The sequence below is a fragment of the Protobothrops mucrosquamatus genome, unplaced genomic scaffold (genome assembly GCF_001527695.2).
Source record: "Protobothrops mucrosquamatus isolate PMUCROS unplaced genomic scaffold, P.Mucros_1.0 scaffold2059, whole genome shotgun sequence".
Taxonomy (NCBI): Eukaryota; Metazoa; Chordata; class Lepidosauria; order Squamata; family Viperidae; genus Protobothrops; species Protobothrops mucrosquamatus.
Window position 1 is genome coordinate 142587 of NW_015388164.1, and position 19707 is coordinate 162293.

Below are 19707 nucleotides of genomic sequence, written 5' to 3' on the forward strand. Positions count from 1 at the left end.
TTTTTTTTTAGACTAGCCAAAACCAAGTCCTGCAGCCGTTCTCGTATGTTTTAGTCTCTAGCCCTTCGATCATCTTAGTTGCTCTTCTCTGAACTTTTTCCAAAGTTTGAACATCTTTTTTGTAATATGGTGACCAAAATTGATTGCAATATTCCAGGTATGAAACTTTCATGTCTTTCTCTTAAATAACAGCAAAAATTGAGATCTACTGATGACACAATTTGAAATGTGGGTGACATTTCAGGAACAAAATTAATGTTTGGGGGGATGATGATGTCCTATAGAGGATACATCAAAGGTGACTCTATCTTGCAGAGCTCATATCCCTTTGCTAAGTTGGAAGGAGAGAGAGAGATGCAGAATTGGTTCTCAGACTAATAAATGTTCCAGAGACTATATATAATAACCAATTCTATATTTTTTTAAGCCCAGCGCTTCTAACTACTATTCCAAACTATCTCCCACTAGCATACAATTTACCTACTTATGTGTGCACATTTTTCTAATTATGCTAATTTTGAGGTGTGTTCTAATGGTGAAACTGCATTGTAGATGGGAAAGTTTGATTATTAGATTGTATATGTATATGTATGTATAAACACCCACATACAAATAGTGATGTTATCTCATGGTCAGGTTGTTGGTAACTACCTAAAATCAAAAGTAATTATTTTCCAAGAAGGAGATGATGATGATGATGATGATGATGATGATGATGATAATAATAATAATAATAAAGCAGGTGTTTCACGGCGTGACCTGTCTCTGTCCCTCCCAACCCATCTACCCCTCTCTTTCTGCCCCTCCAACATTTGTTAGGCCTTGCATTGAGTGGGTAATAATAATAATAATAATAATAATAATAATAATAATAATAATAATAATAATAATAATAATAATAATAATAATAATAATAATAATAATAATAATAATAATAATAATAATAATAATAATAATAATAATAATAATAATAGAGTTGGAAGAGATCTTGGAGATCTTCCAGTCCAACCCCCTGCTCAGGCAGGAAACCCTTTACCATTTCAGACAAATCGTTGTCCAGTCTCTTCTTAAAAATTTCCAGTGTTGGAGCATTCACAACTTCTGGAGGCAGGTTGTTCCATAGTTTTCTTTAGCAAGATTTATTCAGATGAATGGAGCCAGTTAGGTATAGTGGTTATATACCAGGGTAAAAACTGGAAGACCACAAGTTCCATCCTGCCTTGGAGCATGAAGCCACCTCAGGTACATGGGTCTTACTCTCAATCCTAGGAAGGAAGCCAACCTTTCTGAAAATCTTCCCCCCACCAATGCAGGGACTTGTCCAGATGGTCATCAGGAATCAAGAATGGCTTGAAGACAGTAAAACAAAATAATGTAAAAAATGATTTCCACAATCCTAGAAAATGATGCATTTGGTTGAAGATCTATGGAGATTCTCAATCATCCAGGTCATGGTTGTCCCAAAGGTGCTTTTCAAAAGGCAACTGAAGTTTCTTGGGTTTTTTCCTTTAAAACATTTCACTTCTCATCCAAAAAGCTTCTTCGGTAACTTCAATTCAGTAACAGAACTGAAGAGGCTTCTTGGGTGAGAAACAAAAGCACCTTTGGGACATTTGGTTGAAGCTGTTCCTGAAAGGGATCACATGGACCTCTACACATGTCCTAATCTAGATCACTGGATGTCTCCCCTCTCTAATAATATCTGAGCAGAGTTTTGTGGGATTAGATAGCAGTGTTTCTCAATCTCAGCAACTTTAATCCATGCAGATTTCAACTCTCAGAATTCCTCCAGTCAACATTTTCTTATCTTGCCGCTCTCTAGTCTTTGCATTTGGCCCTGAGGCTTGATGTTGCAGTGTTGTGCTTTTGTATCATTGTTATCAAGACAATTTTGGGAGCTTAGTTCAACTTTCCACACTCTGAATATGGGTGATTAGTTGATGAGTAGGCCAAAGATCAAATCTTTCTTTCTTCCTTTTGCCTAGAGTAGCTTTCAATTTTGACCCTGAATGGATGGGTACAAACCTAAGAATGCCTACAGAACCAAAATTTTGTTGCTTTTAAGAGCAGCCAATACAACAATACAATCTTGGCTTATAGGAAGCCTGAAAAAAAAATCACAAATGGGGATCACATGAGTGTGAGGACACTGCAACCAACTTAAATACAAGGAAAGGTCATAAGAACCACTTGTTCAGCATTGTTATAATGTTGAACAGTTGCTAAAGGAGTGGTAGTTAAACGAATATATTCCTGAAACTTTTTTGACATTTGTTAACCAATAGTAGGAGGCATGAGGGGATGACATATCACAACTTGTCTCTCAGGTCTGAGAACTTAAAGAAAGAGATGCTTTGTTCGTATCGCTGTCCCTACACATTTGTTGATGATGAGGCTGCTATAGCCCATAAAACATAATGTCATACAATATGCAACATAGTTACCATGATTGGAAAATTCAGTTCCCAGGAAGGAAAGTTGTATATAAAATCTAGTACTAAACATAATGGTTATTAATTTTTCACGGGATCAATTCAGAACAAAACCAGTCATACACTGCCTCTTGTTGGCCAGTAGGTACAAAAACTAATGCAAGAATGGCCAGGATATGTTGATTGTCAGTTGGGAATTGAAAGATAGCTGAAGAGCAAGCTGGAGTCAATGGTTTGAAGGAAAGAGGTACGGTTGGATGGATGGAGGAATGGATGAAATCCTAAATAAATACAGGTAGTAATCAATAAACATACAGATAGTCCTTGACTTGCGATCACATTCGAGTGCAAAATTTCTATTGCTAAGCAGGGCAACTGTTAAATGAGTTGCATCCAATCTTATGAACTTTTTTGCCGTGGTTGATAAACGAATCACTGCAGTTGTTAAGTGAATCTCACAGTCATTAAACAAATCCAGCTTCCCCTTTTGACTTTGCTTGTGGGAAGTTGGCTGGAAAGATTGCAAATGGCAATTACATGATCCCAAGATGCTGCAACTATCATACATACATGCTGGTTGTCAAGCACCTGAATTTTGATCGTGTGACCATGGGGATGTTGTGACGGTCATAAGTGTGAGGATCTTTCATAAGTCCAAAGACTACTGTATTCCTGTGCAAAGGTCAAAATACTTTGCATGTTTTGTGGGCAGAGTAGCGTAGCGATTGCTGAATTGATCATGCAAATATATGGGTTCAAATCCCTATTCATCCATAAACTTCGGTAATAAAATGACACTGTGCTACACCGTATTATAGATTTGTTGAGAAGATAAATATGGGAAGGTGAGCAAGGAGAGAATGATCTTAATCACTCTGAGAGGAGAGCATTAAATCTGAATCAGGTAGAAGAGGCAGCTCAGCCCTGTGATCAGCATCCCTGGAAGGCTTCTTTCAAGTAAAGAATTGAAATAGAACTGGACATTTGGAGTTCACTTTTGCATTTGGATGGAAAATTTCAGAAAAAGCAAAGGCAGAGTTTAATTATAAATGATGTAATGGGAGGATGAGCTCAGGGGGGCCACTGCAAATCTTTTGTATAGACTCCAACCCCAATGGCAAGGGGTGGTGGGATTGGTAGTCCAAAACATCTGGAGAGCGATCTTGGCTTTCAAATGGAAGATGTGGACTTTTGTGTCAAAGCTCTGAATGCCCATTCTGCAATTAGTAACAAAGGGCACTTTTCCCCTAATATGAGTTACGAAAGGAAGAGTCATTGATCTCTGCACCAGATACATTTTCTCTCTTCTGCCCTCCCCGCTGGCTTTTATTAAACTCATATGTCTCCAAATGTTCAAAATATAATTAATTGCTGTTTTCCAACTGGGCGCAAAGCTGGAGAAGGTTACGTGCGTCCAGTGTCCATTCAAATATGTGAAAAACCAATTCTCTGTGTGGATGCCGCTTCCAGAAGTCCATTTTGGGCCTGGGCAACAAAAAATTAGCTACCGGTTCTGCCAAATTAGTGCAAACTGGCTGAATCCGCTGAGTGTGTCCCTTTTCTTCTCTCTTTGTCCCCCACAACTGAGCTGCAGGCAGAGATAAGTAGCTCAGTGGGTCTGTGTTTGTGTGTGTAGAGAGAGAGAAAAAAGACACAGAATCAAACATCTCTCATATGATAGGAGGCATATGTTCCCTGCCTTGTCAAGCAACTGAATGCTGAGATCAAAGAAGAGATAATTTAGAAAGGAAAATATCCCCCGGTTTTCCAACATATTATCTAGGCTAGCTGTGAACTGCCAGACTGAATATTATACACTATGAGAAGTACAAATACTATAAGTGAAAAACAAGAGATTACGGTGGGAAAAAAGAAGTGGAAAAGGTAGAATGTCTTGTGGTTGTTCTTAAGTTGACACCCCATCTTTGGATGTCAAGCTGGCTTGAAACAATAAAACAAACTGCCTGATAGCATCATATAAGGACAATTAAAATCAGCTTCACTATGGTAAGTTTAGTGAAAAGCCAGTGTTTTTGCCATTTCCCCATATGCTGGCAGAGAGGGGCCTCAACATTTGCCCCTCCCAGTATAGCATTTCATAACTTGGGAGAGATCCAGAAGAAGGACATCTCCTGTGGACCAGATGGTGGGATCTTCTTCAGGAAGGTGAGTCTTGCAGGATGGTGTTTTCTAGCCTCAACAACTTTAAAATGTTTGGATGTCAGCTCCCAGAATTGCCCAGCTAGTGCTGGTTGGGGAATTCTGAGAATTTGCTGCTGTTCACCCTGTTGACCCATGACTGTTGTGCTAGGTTTGCCACCAACCATATTGTGAAGTTCGCAGATGATACAACAGTAGTAGGCCTTATTCAAGATGACAAGGTGGAAGCTTACCGCAAGGAGGTTGAGGGGCTGGTGAACTGGGGTAAGGAAACAGCCTAGTTTTAAATACTGGCAAAACCAAAGAGATCATTGTTGATTTCAGAAAAGGCAGGCACAGCCATACTTCTCTGTGCATTAATGATTCACCTGTGGAGATGGTTACCAGCATCAAATTCCTGGGTGTGCAGCTAACGAGTAGGCTGATTTGGATGCTCAACAGTGAGAAGCTTGCGAAGCGGGCACAGCAGCGCTTGCATTTTCTGCATCGCATGAGAAAAGCACATCTTCTTTCCCCTGTCCTGACCAATTTCTACAGGGGGACAATTGAGAACATCCTGTCATACAGCATCACAGTCTGGTTTGGAGGCATCACTGCTTCAGACAGGAAGGCGGTGCAGAGAGTGGTGAGGATGGCTGAAAAGATCATTGGCTGTTTCTTCCCTCCCATCCAGGACATAGCACAGAAGCGCTGCTTGAGCAGGGTCCGTAAGATTATCTGGGACACTACACATCCTCTTCACGACCTGTTTTCCTTGTTACCTTCTGGGAGGAGGCTTCGTGGTATCCGTAGCAGAACATCCAGATTCAGTCATAGTTTCATTCCATACAGCATTAACCTTGTGAACTCGCAAGCTTTCTCCTTCCCTTATATATTCAAGATGGACAGTATTTAATATTTATTTGCTACATATATGTAGGGGTGTGGTCTATACATATGTTGTTCATAGTATCTTTAGGTGTGTGTCATGTATGTGTTTCACTTTGAGAGCGGGCAACTAGATTTCATTTTTGATGTGTGCCGTTGTGCCCACAGTAAAAAAATGACAATAAAGGTTATATTATCTTATATCTTTTAAAGTTGCTGAGGTTGAAAAACACTACTCTAAGGAATCAGGCAGACCTTTAGAACTTTAATGATCAGAATAACTGAATAACAGAGATGGAAAGGACCTTTGAGGTCTTCTAGTCCAACCTCCTGCTCAAGCAGGAAACATTATACCATTTCAGACAAATGGTTGTCCAATCTCTTTAAAATTTCCAGTGTTGGAGCACCTACAACTTCCAGATGCAAGTGTTTCCACTGATTAATTGTTCTGTGAGGAAATTCCTCCTTAGTTCTAGGTTGAATCTCTCCTTGATTAGTTTCCATCCATTGCTTCTTGTCCTGACTGCAGGTGCTTTGGAAAATAGGTTGACCTCCTCTTTTTTGCGGCAGTCCCTTTACTATTGTAATACTGCTGTTATGTCACTCTCTAATCCTTCTTTTCATTAAACTAGACATACCCACTTCCTGCAACCGTTCTTTATATGTTTTAGCCTTCAGTTCCCTGATCATCTTTGTTGCTCTTCTCTGCACTCTTTCTAGAGTCTCAACATCTTTTTTACATTGTGGTGACCAAAACTGGATGTAATATTCCAAGTATGGTCTTACCAAAGCATTATAAAGTGGTACTAACACTTCACGTGATGACTATTGCCTCATGCAATCAACCCCCAAAAACCTATTTTGTGTCTCCATGCTGGTTCCTCTTCTTCCTGAGCAATTGTATCCTTACAAAGGGTTATAGCATCATGGATGTTAAGTGGAAGTAAGAAAGTAAAAAGATTTTGATCTGAAACATGTTTTATTGCACTACGAACCATAATAAAAAATTGGGCCTCTGAGCCTGTTTTGAATTATTCTAGGCCACCAATGGGCAACTTTCTTTTTTTAATTTTCTGTTGAGAATTGTATTTCTCTGCAGCTATCCATAAGGAGCTATATGGCAGTGGAAGGCTGGGCTTAAGTAAAAAAAAAAAAAGGGGGAGAGCCAAAAGCGCTCCTGATTCTTCTAACATCCTCTTTTTCTCTGCTGATTTGTGAGCTTCCTTTATTCCTTCCTTCTCTCCTCCCTTCATAAAGAACAGGATAGATTGTTTTTTTGCAGAGATTTGAGCCCCCAATATGCAGAAGTGGGTTGGGCAGAGTGTCAGATTCAAAGGCTACACAATTCTTTGGCATGTACAAGGACATGCACGGGACAAATCTCTGCAATCCTTCTTTTCCTAGAATGGCGCTGCAGCTGCAAAATCCCAGGGAAAAAAAAAGACCTCTGTTTTATAGAGCTGTGTACAAGGATGATGCGAACACCTCAAAGCAGGTAGTCCTTAACTTACCACAGGTCATTTAGTGACCTTTTAAATTACAACGGCACTGAAAAAAAATGACTTATGATCATTTTTCACACTTACAACTGTTGCAGCATCTTCATGGTCACGTGATCAAAATTCAGAAACATGGCAAATTTATGACGGTTGCAGTGTCCTGGGGTCATGTGATCACCTTTTGCAACCTTCTGGCAATCAAAGTCAATAGGGAAGCCAGATTCACTTAACAGCCGTTTTACTAACTTAACAACTACAGTGATTCACTTAACAATTGTGGCAAAAAACGTTGTAAAATGGGGGCAAATTCATTTTAACACAGTGGTTCTCAACCTTTTTAATGCCACGACCCCAACCAGTCATAAGTCGAGGACTAAACCGGTCGTACGTCGAGGACTAAACTGGTCGTAAGTCGAGGACTACCCAACCAGTTGTAAGTCGAGGACTTTCCCTGCCCGGGAGCGCCGCGCATGCGTGGTTCTGCCCCCTGCGCCAGCCGAGGCGTAGCTGGCAAGCGGCAGAGATGGAGCAGGCCGACCACCAGCTGGCCCAGCCCAAGGGAGGTAAGGCACCCGCCGGAAAAGGGGGAAAAATGGACAAAAAAAATGGTGGACAGCCTTGCTTGGCGACCCCCGTGAAATGGTCAATCGACCCCAAATGGGCTCCTGACCCACAGGTTGAGAACCACTGTTTTAACAACTGTCTCGCTTAGTAGTATAAATTTTGGACTCAGTTGTGGTCATACATCAAGGACTACCTGTATGATCTAAAACACTTTTTTGACATTGAATCCAAAATGTTGCATATAGACCTAAGGCTGAGGAATTTCGAACCTTAAAACAAGGGCTGCTTGCAACCCAGAAGTTATAAATTTCTCACCCTTGATCTAAATTTTCAGCATGAGACCAATAAGGATGTTTTTATGTTTTTCTTGGAAAGTGGTCGATCTTCTTGATCTTGTCTTGTGCCAGAACTGAACATTAGAAAAGACATGGTCAAATGCATCCTGACCTCTGAAAGAGCAATATTCAAACATAGCTTTATAAACAAGCTGAGGATCTGAAGAGGTTGAAAGCTTTTTCATCTAGAAAAAATAATTTCAGCAGTAAGCATCAACTTGAAAGGCTTCTGTTTCATCCTCTGCTTTTTTTTTCTTTTTTAAGCTCTTAAGGCTTGTTAAACTCCTGCAGAATTGAGGATGGAAGAGACACTTAATCTAACGGGCTCTTTTTATGCAATCTCTCCCATTTTTAATTAGTTTCTCAGATACCCAAACTGTTGGTGGGAGTAAGAAAAGAAAGCCCATTTGAAACAGACAATTAAGCTAGGTTATCGGAGCACAACAACAAGGATTTATACATCCAGTGTGTTTTTGCAAATGTGTGTGTGTAGGGGGGGAGAGATGTGGTATTAAGCATCAAAGTCTTAATAGAATTTCTTTCCTTTTAATCGCCCCCCTTCCTTGAGATGGGTGAGACTTTGAATCAAGGACAATGAAAATGATAATAAAACTTAGCTCTTCTCCCCTGCCTACCCCCAAACTCTCTTCTGTTTAAAATACATTTCTGCTTTGAGTCTGGCTCAGACCATTTTGTGCATGGTCTAATCCAGGGCTTTTCAACCTTTTCACCCATTGTACCACTTTTAGGATATGGCAACAGCCGAGTACCACCAGTCACCTAGCAAGGTGTCAAAAATTTGATGACCCCTCCAAAAGGAAAAAAGTGATAAAGTACAGGTAGTCCTCGACTTACAACAGTTCGCTTAGTGACTCTTCGAAGTTACAATGGCATTGAAAAAAGTGCCCCCGCCAAGCCACAGCTGAGCAAGACACCTGCCTGCCCACCCGGCAGCGCTCTTCCTCCTGTCTGAGGTTTTCATTGTTGTGAGCATTTCTGTTGAGGATTGGCAGCGGGGGTGGGATGGGGGGTGTTTGGTTTTTATTCCCCCCGTCTGCTGGGTGGTTGCAGCAGGTTTTGGTTACTTCACATGACCCTGGGACACTGTGACCGTCATAAATATGAATCAGTTGCCAAGCATCTGAATGTAAATCACAAGACCCTGGACATGCTGCAACATTCCAGCTGATCGGCGCTTCTTCTGGGCTCAGCTGAAGCACCAGGATCAGCGCCGAGCTCCAGCTGGAGCCTGGTGCTGATCCTGGCACTTCCACTGAGCCCTGACAGCCCCAAAGAAGTGCTGATCCTGGCGCTTCCGCTGAGCCCTGACATCCCTGCAGCTCCAGCCATCTCTCACTCAGACTTGTGCGGTGCTGCCACCGGTTCTCATTCCTGGAGCTCCCCCACTACCACTTTTCTAGGATGGTCACGTACCACCTGCCAGGTGCCAATGTACCACAGGTGGTACCCGTACCACTGGTTGAAAAGCCCTGGTCTAATCTAATCTGCCACAAAGAAGAGGGGTCAACCTATTTTCCAAAGCACCTGAAGGCAGGACAAGAAGGATGGAAACTAATCAAGAGAGAAGAAACGTGGAACTAAGGATAAATTTCCTGATAGTGCGAATAATAAACAGGTGGAATGACTTGCCTCCAGAAGTTGTGTGTCCTCCAACACTGGAGGTTTTTTAAGAAGAGACTGGACAAACAGTTGTCTGAAATGGTACAGGGTTTCCTGCTTGAGCAGAAAGTTGGACTAGAAGACCTCAATGGTCCCCTCCAACTCTGTTATTCTGTTAATGAGAAATGGAGGAAGGTGCCCAATATTTTACACTGGTGGGTTCATTTGTGTTGATCTGGACTTTCTACCATTTAGAAGAAAGTTTGCAGAGCCTCTCTTTAGCTCAGAGTTGATAAACCTTTAGTGCCCCAAAGCTATACTAATGAAACATAGAACATAAAACTATAGGGTTGGAAGAACCTGGTGGCGCAATGGTAAGAATGCAGTACTGCAGGCTACTTTTGCTGATTGCTGGCTGTCAGCAGTTCGAGTCTCACCAGCTCAAGGTTGACTCAGCCTTCCATCCTTCCATCCTTCCGAGGTCAGTAAAATGAGGATCTGGATTGTTGGGGGCAATACACTGACTCTGTAAACCACTTAGGGCGGTAAAACACTGTGTATAAGTCTAAGTGCTAGTGCTAGTCCAACTGCCTGCTCAGGCAGAAGACCTTATACCAATTGTTGTCCAATCCCTTCTCGAAAACCTTCAGAGATGGAGCATCCACAACTTCTAAAGGCAAGTCCTTCCATCGATTAATTGTTCTAACTATCAGGAAGTTTCTCCTTAGTTCTAGATTGCTTCTCTCCTTGATTAGTTTCCATCCAATGCTTCTTGTCCTGCTTTCAGGAGAATAGGTTGACCCTTCCTTTTCTGTGACAGCCGCTCAAATACTGGAAGACTCTCACAATATGATTAACTGCTAACATGATATGGCCAAGAACCGTATTGGACGTGCCAATGGTATCTCAATGGTTCTTACAGCTAATTTTTCTCCATTCAGTGTAAAGGGCGAAGGTGATTTCTTTCATCAGCTACTCTCTCTCTCTCTCTCTCTCTCTCTCACACACACACACACACACACACACACACACACACACAGAGAGAGAGAGAGAGAGAGAGAGAGAGAGAGAGAGAGAGAGAGAGAGAGAGAGAGAGAGAGAGAGAGAGAGAGAGAGAGAGAGAGAGAGAGATTATTCAGGAATTTTATAGCAAGAAATGCTGCAATGGTTTTTATTATGTATGAACTTGGAGATAGCCATGTGGAGGCACTTCTTCTGTGGTTCTGCAGATACTAGTAGAAGGGACCCAATGTGTTACATCATTCAACCATATACTGTGAAAATAAGCGCTACGTGGTGCTATATAAACTTAAATGGTATTGCTATTGCTATTATTTTTCATTTTCTTTTAGTTTTGGTTAGACCCATTCTTGTGTTTAACGTTTTCAATGAAGCTATATTAAACCAAAACCAAGTATGTTTCCCCTTTTATCTCACTTTTTCCTTGCAATCACAAATAATGGAGCTGTTAAAAAAAACAGGCGTTTTAAACATTATTATCTCTCTGAGATGAATTGCTTCAGCTAAATATTTGTTAGACATTACAACTTATAAACAGTGAAATAGAATTCTTAAATAGCACACGGCGGAGTTTGGGAAATGAGTTACAACGGCACTGGAAAAAGTGAGTTATGACCATTTTTCACACGACCATTGCAGCAGCCCCATGGTCACGTGATCAAAATTCAGACACTTCGCAACTGACTCATATTTATGACAGTTGCCGTTACCTTTTGCGAACATCTGACAAGCAAAGTCAGTGTGGAAGCCAGATTCACTTAACAACCGTGTCACTAATTTGACAACTGCAGTGATTCACTTAACTACTGTGGCAGGAAAGGTTGTAAAATGGGGCAAAATTCACTTGACAAATGTCATACTTAACAACAAAAAATTGACGTTCAATTGTGGTTGTAAGTCAAGGACTACCTGTATACAATTATACATCGAGCTAAATTTGTAGAACCTGTCCAGAAACCCAGGTTGCAGCTTATTGATTATCTTAGTTTACTTTTAAAAATCAAGTATAGTAACTGATTTTGTATAGTAACCAAAGGCAGCAAGGAGAGAAAGACAGGTAATATAATCCGGATGCAGCAGAAGGGGAAAAGCAAGGTTATCCAAAAACTCCAGAATCTTAAGTAACTACAATGGTATCTGAAAAAGACCTTGAAAACACCAAGATAGATGTCAATCTTACCAAGTAAACCAGATAGGAAACCCTACCAGATAAGCTAATTCTACATTATTGTAAAGCTACATCAACAGAATCTTGCAAGTATGAAAGATTTTTCTCCCTCACAGTCTCCTATACAGCTTGAGAAACTAGGAAGGGTCTCTTCTGATCCACTTGCTCTGGTCATTATCCAGCTCTAGGCTCTGCTCTCTCTTATCTGACATTCCCTCTGGGCAGAATAACAGAATTGAAAGGGATCTTGGAGGGTCTTCTAGTCCAAGCCCCTGCTCAGACAGGAAACCCAATACCATTTCACACAAATGGTTGTCCAAAGTCTTCTTAAAAACCTCCAGTGTTGGAGCACCCACAACTTCTAAAGGCAAGTCATTCTATTGATTAATTGTTCTGTCAGGGAATTTCTCCGTAGTTGTAGGTTGATCTAGGTCTCCTTAGTTCTAGGCAGCATCTCTTTGCCCTGTCTGCCAAGGTCTTTCTCAGATAGCATTACAGTAACCATGTTCAACATAAATTCCTGATCAGCTGGTTCTTCCTTAAAATCCGAAGATGGTAAAGAACTTACCTGAATTAACACAGTTACTGGTTTTCAAAGAGAGATTTATCAGTATACTGTATATACCTAAGTAGTTTATCAGCAGTTTGTACTTCAGTGAAAAGAAGGACTGTAGACACTTAGATGGGAATTCCGCTCCAAGGAGACGACTCTTCCTTTACTTTCAGGTGAGTTCTTGCTGATATTTAGGGGAGCTACTGGTCTCATGAAAGGTAGCCTATTATGCAATGAGCAACACAAGACACTGAGATTTAGCAACAATGACACTTGATTGATTTCAAAATCTGAAACAAACCTGCATCATATTAACTGACATCCCTCCTGTCCATAGTTCAATTGGCTGAATTCAGCCTGAAGAATTCATCTTCAGATGAATTCACAATCAATCAATCAGAATAGAGCTGGAAGGGATCTTGAAGGTCTTCTAGTCCAATCACCTGGTCAAGAAGGAGACCTTATGCCATTTCAGACACTCTCTTTTTAAAAACCTCCAGTGATGAAGCACCCACAACTTCTGAAGGCAAGCTGTTCCGCTGGTTAATTGTTCTCACTGTTAGAAAGTTTCTCCTTAATTCCAGGTTGCTTCTCTCCTTGATTAGTTTCTATCCATTGTTTCTTGTCTTGCCTTCTAGGTCTTTGGAAAATAAGTTGACTCCCTCTTCTTTGTGGCAGCCCCTCAGATACTGGAATACTGCTATCATGTCACCTCTAGTCCTTCTTTTCTGTAGACTAGCCATACCCAGTTCCTGCAACCATTCTTCCTATGGTTTGTTCTCCAGGCCTTTTATCATCTTAGTTGCTTTTCTCTACACTTTTTCCAAAGTCTCAACATCTCAAAAAACAATGGGTCTTCCAAGAAAGAACTGTAAAGCTTATTCTTTTATCCTTTGCTAGTAGCAAGTATCACACATTCTTTTCCCTGTCATCTTAGCCTTTCTTTGACCTATTCAGTTGCTGGGACAAATGTGATTTGCTGCAGGGCAACTGACCGTGAACATGCTTGTAAACTATTTACAATCCTTAAATCTCTATCTGATCTGATGTTGATGAATCGCTTCCCAGTTCCAGACATTGGTGCATGATGTTACTATACAGCCAGTTGCAAACTCTGTTTTTCCATTCCAAGTACAAGCAGTCCTTGACTTATAATAATTCCTTTATTTTATTTTATTTTTAAAGTTTTTATTGGTTTTTCCCCCCATACATTCAGTAATAATTTTTCAACAAATGTGCTGTCTGAGTTTATATTCGCTAATACATATTTAATTCCTAATCCTTTATTCTTTCCTTTAGCCATCGATAAAATAAGTCCCAAGTTTGGTAATATCCTGTTTCTTCTTTTTCTTTTAGTCTCATAGTCAGTCTATCCATCTCTGCGCATTCTAGTATTTTTTTAATTATTTCTTCATCTGATGGTGTTCCTTCATTTTTTCCAATATTGCGCAAATATAATGCTTGCTACTGTTGTACCATGCAAAATCAAATATATGCTTTGTTTATCAGTCTTTTCTGGCATTATACCTAATACAAAAAGTTCAGGTTTAAAATCTACATGTTCTCCCAACATCTTTTCTAGCCAAGCATGTATCTTTTTCCAATAACTCTTTACTTTGTCACATGTCCACCAAACATGATAATAAGTGCCTGACTTATCTTTACAATTCCAACATCTATCTGACATGTTTTTAAACATTTTTGCTAGTCTTGCTAGTGGCAAGTGCCATCTATAAAACATTTTATATAAATTTATTTGTAGGAAGTTGGCATTGTCAATTTGTAATTTCTTTCCCATAAATTTTGCCATTTTTCTAATTCTATATTGTATCCAAAAATTTTCACCCATCTTATCATTGTTTCTTTAACTTGTTCGCTTTCCATTTTCAAAGTTAATAGAAAATTATACATTTGCTTAATTAGTTTCTCATCAGAAGTTAATAATGTCTTATCAAACACAGTTTGTTCCTTATAAAATCCATACAGTTTAACATCTTTATCATATCTAACTTGTATTTGTAAATGTGCTCACCATGATAAATTGATACCCTAATTTTCCATTTCTTGTTTAGATTTTAAATTCCCTTCAGAGTTTAGAATATCTCTATATGTCCAGATTTTTTTTAAAGTTCACTAAATTTGGGTGTATAAATGCTTCCATTGTTGACAACTACCCTGGCATTTTCAAATATATTTTGCATTTTATTTTTTCCCATGTTGTTAATAGTGCATTTTTTATATCACAGTTCTTCCTTCTTCATCTGAATAAATCACTTTAGAATCTATTGTCTCTTTAATATATACGGCAACACCTCTTTTTTTCTGTTGTGCTGATGCATGGTAAAGTTTCCCAATTTTAGGGTATTCCAACAACTTGTAATATTGTCTTTTTATATGTGTCTCTTGCAAACAAATTATATCTATATTTAATTTCTGTAGTTTTCTAAAAAAAATTGTTTCTTTTTGATGGGGAGTTTAGTCCATTTATATTCACTGAAAAATCCATTTTCTTTCTCCTTTCAATTATTTATATTTAGGTCTAGTTGATCTTGTAGTCCTCTGTTCTCTGGCAGTTCCTTCACTCTCTTGATCAAATTTCTCTTTCTGTTCTACTGTTTGTATAATTATTTCTTCAGTTGCTTCTTCTGTTTGTTTCTGATCTTTTCTCTCCTCTTGTCGATGTTGCACTCCTTCATCTAAGAATGCTCAATTTCTTTCATCAAAATCTTTTGCTTTCCAAACTGAATCCAATCGATATCTTGTATTATTTCAGTTGATTAAAATCCCTTCTGGCATTAACCATCTGCAATTTATGCCTTTTGCAATCAGCTTTGTGAATTTTTTTTCACATCCTGTAGGTTAAACAGTCTTTCTTTGAGTCAATCTGAATTCAATTTTTAAGAGTTCTTTTGTCTTCCTTAAAATCCTACCCCCTCCTGTAGTTGCTCATCACTTTTAACTCTCTTCTCCCCTAGTCCTTCTGGAGTCTTTACTTCATAGCTCTTCCCAATCAGGGGATCAACATTTCTAAGTCCATAAGGAAAAGGAATAGAAGAACAGGCTCACCCAGTTTCAGCATGCTGTTGACAATCAGCTGTTTAGCAGAGCGCCGTGGTTTCTTGTTTTTCTTCTGGCTGGCGATGACTTGGGCTGTCTGGGCTTAGCAGGCAGCCTTTCCTCCATCCTTTTGGAAGGTTTCTTCAGTCCGTCTGGACTGACCACCATCTGGTCCGGACTCCTGAGGCATCCCTCCTTCTTTGTTGCCCCTCCAGGGCAACTTTCCGACTCGCCAGGCAGAATGAAATTGGGCTAAGAATCTGGAGCCCCGGCTTCTTCCACCCGTCTCATCAAACGCCAAACCGGAAGTCCTCCGACTTATAATAATTCCTTTAGTAATTGTTTGCAGGTACAATGGTACTGAAAAAAGTGACTTACAATCAGTACTCACAGTGGAATAGTTGCAACATCCTCATGGTCACATGATCAAAATTTGGATGCTTGGCAACTGACATGTATTTACAATGGTTGCAATATCCAGGGATCATATGACCACCATTTGCAACCTTCCTAGGTGGCTTCCAACAAACAAAAGTCTACGGGGTAGTCCAGATTCATTTAACATGCATAATAACAACTGCAGTGATTTGCTTAATTGTGGCAAACAGGGTCATAAAATTGGACACAACTCACTTAACAACTAAGCTTTGCTTAGTAACTGAAATTCTGGTTAGGGTTAGGGTGGTTGCAAGTCAAGGACTACCTATAGTGCTAAAATTGTTTTCCCAGTCCAAATTCAGCCTTAGAAAAAGAGTTGGGGGCAGATCCCTCTCTTTTAGCTCAAGAGTTGGGGTGATGGACTTATGAAGGTGTTGCATTAGGAAAGGGTAGATTAACGTTCAACCAATGGCTGGATCGGTTGCTTCCTTTAGGCCGGTCGTTAAGTGAATCACTGCAATTGTTAAGTTAGTAACATGGTTGTTAAGTGAATCTGACTTTCCTATTGACTTTGCTTCTCACAAGGTCATAAAACGTGACCACATGACCCCAGGATAATGCAATCATCATAAATATGAGTCAGTTGCCAAGCATCTGAATATTGATCACATGGCCAAGGAGATGTTGCAATGGTCGTAAGTGTGGAAAACAGTCATAAGTCACTTTTTTCAGTACCCTTGTAACTTTGAATGGTCACTAAATGAATTGTTGTAAGTCAAGGATTACTTGTACATGCTGCTCTGTGCTCATGAACGAAAAGCTGGGTAGAAATCAAACAAGTAATTTGATTCAGTCCACATATTCTTGATAGCATTAAAAGAAGCACCTGTGAGCATGCACGAGAGTGCATTGGCTCAGCCGTTCCATTCAATGCGTCAAATTAATTGGGATGTCCAGTTCAAAAGGGTGACTTGAGCGAATCAGAGCTTCATCCAGCCCTAGTAAATTGTTAGCATGTCGGTGTCTAAGATAATTTTTGACAACAAAAGACACCGTGGACAAAATTGGGGCTCATGAGTGTTAGCTTTTAGGAAGCTTGATATCATAGAACAAAAGAATAAATTACTTAGAGTAGATTAAAAGAATGCAGCGGGGGGAGGGTGGGGAGGAGCTGGGAGGGTAAATTTGGAATTTGTAGGCATATCACAGCTAATCACAAAATATCTGATTTGACAGAGTCTGCCAGTTACAAAGCACAGTTGTATTTGAAAGCAAATGATCAACTCATCATCTCCTTAAGACCTTCAGGAATAAATTGTCCCATCCAGATTTAATTTTGTCTTTTCCTGGATGCTTGGGTTGGAAATCTTTCAAAACAGAGCACTGAGCTCTGAGAAGTTTTCAGAGCGTTCTCGTGGCATCTCCATCAGCCCCAGAGGCATCCTCACAAGCAGAGATACTGTTAAGAGCTGGTACATCGTCCATTTCTTTTTTTAATTAGAAGAATGTAATTAGATTAATTAAAAGAATCTTAAGTAGAAGAATATTTAACAAGTTAGCAGGAAGCTTCTTATGCACCAAAGGAGGGGGTCTGCAGGCACAACAATGCTCACAACCATCAGATTGTCTCTTGGTCATTTAAACTTCTATCATAATAGGTGTTCTATTGTGATGGCGCAGTGGTTAGAATGCAGTGTGCTAATTCTGCCCACTGCCAGGAGTTCAATCCTGACTGGCTCAAGGTTGACTCAGCCTTCCATCCTTCTGAGGTTGGTAAAATAACGACCCTGATTGTCGAGGAAAATATGCTGACTCTGAACTGCTTAGAGAGGGCTGTAAAAACACTATGAAGAATATATAAGTCTATGTTCTATTGCTATTGCTATTGTTTTCCATGAACAACTAGACCTCTATCTCTCGGGAAAGATGTAATCGAACCACAATAACAAAGCAATTCTTACTTCTCTTCCATTTATTCCTCAGGACACCAGCTATNATGGATGTTTATGGTGGAGAGAACATAGAACTTGGAATAAAGGTTGGTGAGATGATTACCACAAAGTGATTCTTCTTCCTGAGGTAGCTTAAGAGCTTGTAACCTGGAATCTGATTCTTCCTCCTGGAGCATCCTTTTTGTAAATAAGTGGCTTCTTTCCTTAAAAAAAAATATTAAGATTATGTCTCGTCTCTTAGTGTTTGGATATTTACTTTATCGTTAAAATTGGGTTGTCTTTTTTTCAGATTGCTTCTCAAGAGTCACATAAACTGCAGTCCTAAACCTTCCAAAGAAAGTGATAGTGTGTGAAATATTAGCTAGTATCAAGCTCTGCCTGAGATCAAATCAGTATCATTGTCTAAATCATAGGAATTAATCAGCTATCACTCCAAATAAGTAAAAGATAATAAATGCTCACTGTTTTCTTCACTCTGAATCTATGGTACACTTTGGTCTTCTAGAAGATTTGTGTGTTCCGCTAATCAGAAAAGCCCAATTAGATTTTGTTGAGCATTCAGGGGTGTGATTAGAAACTACAGTCTCCCTTCCATCCCATATATTGGTGACCAACTGGTGAGACCTTTTCCACACCTCAAAGAGAAATAAACAGATTAGGAAATTTGTTTCATTTCAAATGTTTTTATTTCATTTGTCACGTACCGTACCTGAAGACAGTATACAGCAATACACTGCAATATCGTGGCAGTATGCAGACAACCCCTTTTAAGCAGTATATGGGAGTAACTCATTTTCAGGATTTGTTCGAGTTATGTCAAGTCGTTGAACCGTAAGTTGAACAAATGAACTCAGTCTGCATTCTCAGTCACAAACAAATTAACTAAGGTTAGCAGTATAAGATTAATCTATTGTTTGACTACTCCAGGGAGATACTTACCGGACCTTCCACCAACACAGCCAAACTAATGTTATTGCCCAGATCCCATTTACAATCTGTCATTCATGGTTTTCATTTTTTTTTTACTGCTTCTTGTTTCTTCCTTTTTTTTCTGTCCACTCTGTTGTGAGGGATTGATGTACTTTGACTGACATACTACCAGAGTCACTAGATGGAATAGGCAGCCATATAAAATAATAAATATATACATACATGCATGCCTACACACATACGTACTATTGCTATACAAGATAGTCCTCCACTTACAACCACAATTGAGCCCAAAATTTCAGTTGCTATGCAAGACAGTTGTTAAGTGGGGTTTGCCCCATTTTACGACCTTTCTTGCCACAGTTGTTAAGTGAATCACTGCAGTTAACTTAGTAACATGGTTACTAAGTGAATCTGACTTTCCTATTGACTTTGCTTGTCAGAAGGTCACAAAAGGGGAACACATGACCCCAGGATGCTGCAACCGTCATAAATATGAGCCAGTTGCCAAGCGTCCAAATTTTGATCATGTGACCTTGGGGATGCTGCAATGGTCATAAGTGTGAAAAACGGTCATAAGTCACTTGTAAATTCAAACAGTCACTAAATGAATGGTTGTAAGTCGAGTACCTGTATAACAGAAAAAGGCAACCTATGCACTTGTGATACTGAAATAGGGGTAACTGAATCATGACATTCATTCATTCATTCATTCATTCATTCATTCATTGTTTCTCTCTCTCTCTTTCTCTCTCTCTGTCCACATAATGTTGTAATGAAGAACGTAAGAAGTTATGAATGTTTGTTCCTGTGAAGAGAAGACTAGGGAAGCATATTACCATCACTTAGCTTCATGCATGTACTGATGATGTTACCTAATTTGGTAATGAAAAGTCTGCAAGAAAACAACCAAGCTCGGAGATCACCAAAGACCCCACAATTCAACCCTGATCTTTTTTTTATTTTTATTTTATTTTTTTTTATCACTAACTTCTATGCCGCCCTTCTCCCCACGGGACTCAGGGCGGCTCACAGCATGTTAAAAAACAACACAAAAAACATTTCCCCTATAAAACCAATTAAAAATCAAATATATTAATGGCTGTGTCATTATTAAAATCTTTAAAAATTTTTCCCTATTTAAAATTCACCCTAGGTCAGTCCCGCTTGTT

The 19707-nt window shown here is 39.6% G+C and overlaps 1 protein-coding gene across 1 annotated transcript in view; it reads left to right on the forward strand.

The window, feature by feature from the left end:
- Positions 1-19707, forward strand: part of GALNT17 (polypeptide N-acetylgalactosaminyltransferase 17) — a gene marked incomplete at both ends in the record, with an annotated part of 169641 nt that overhangs the window by 96316 nt on the left and 53618 nt on the right. Inside the window, one exon of the mRNA XM_015823963.1 lies at positions 17645-17691. Within this exon, the coding sequence (XP_015679449.1) occupies positions 17645-17691 (47 nt within the window). The remainder of the gene's footprint in view (positions 1-17644; positions 17692-19707) is intronic.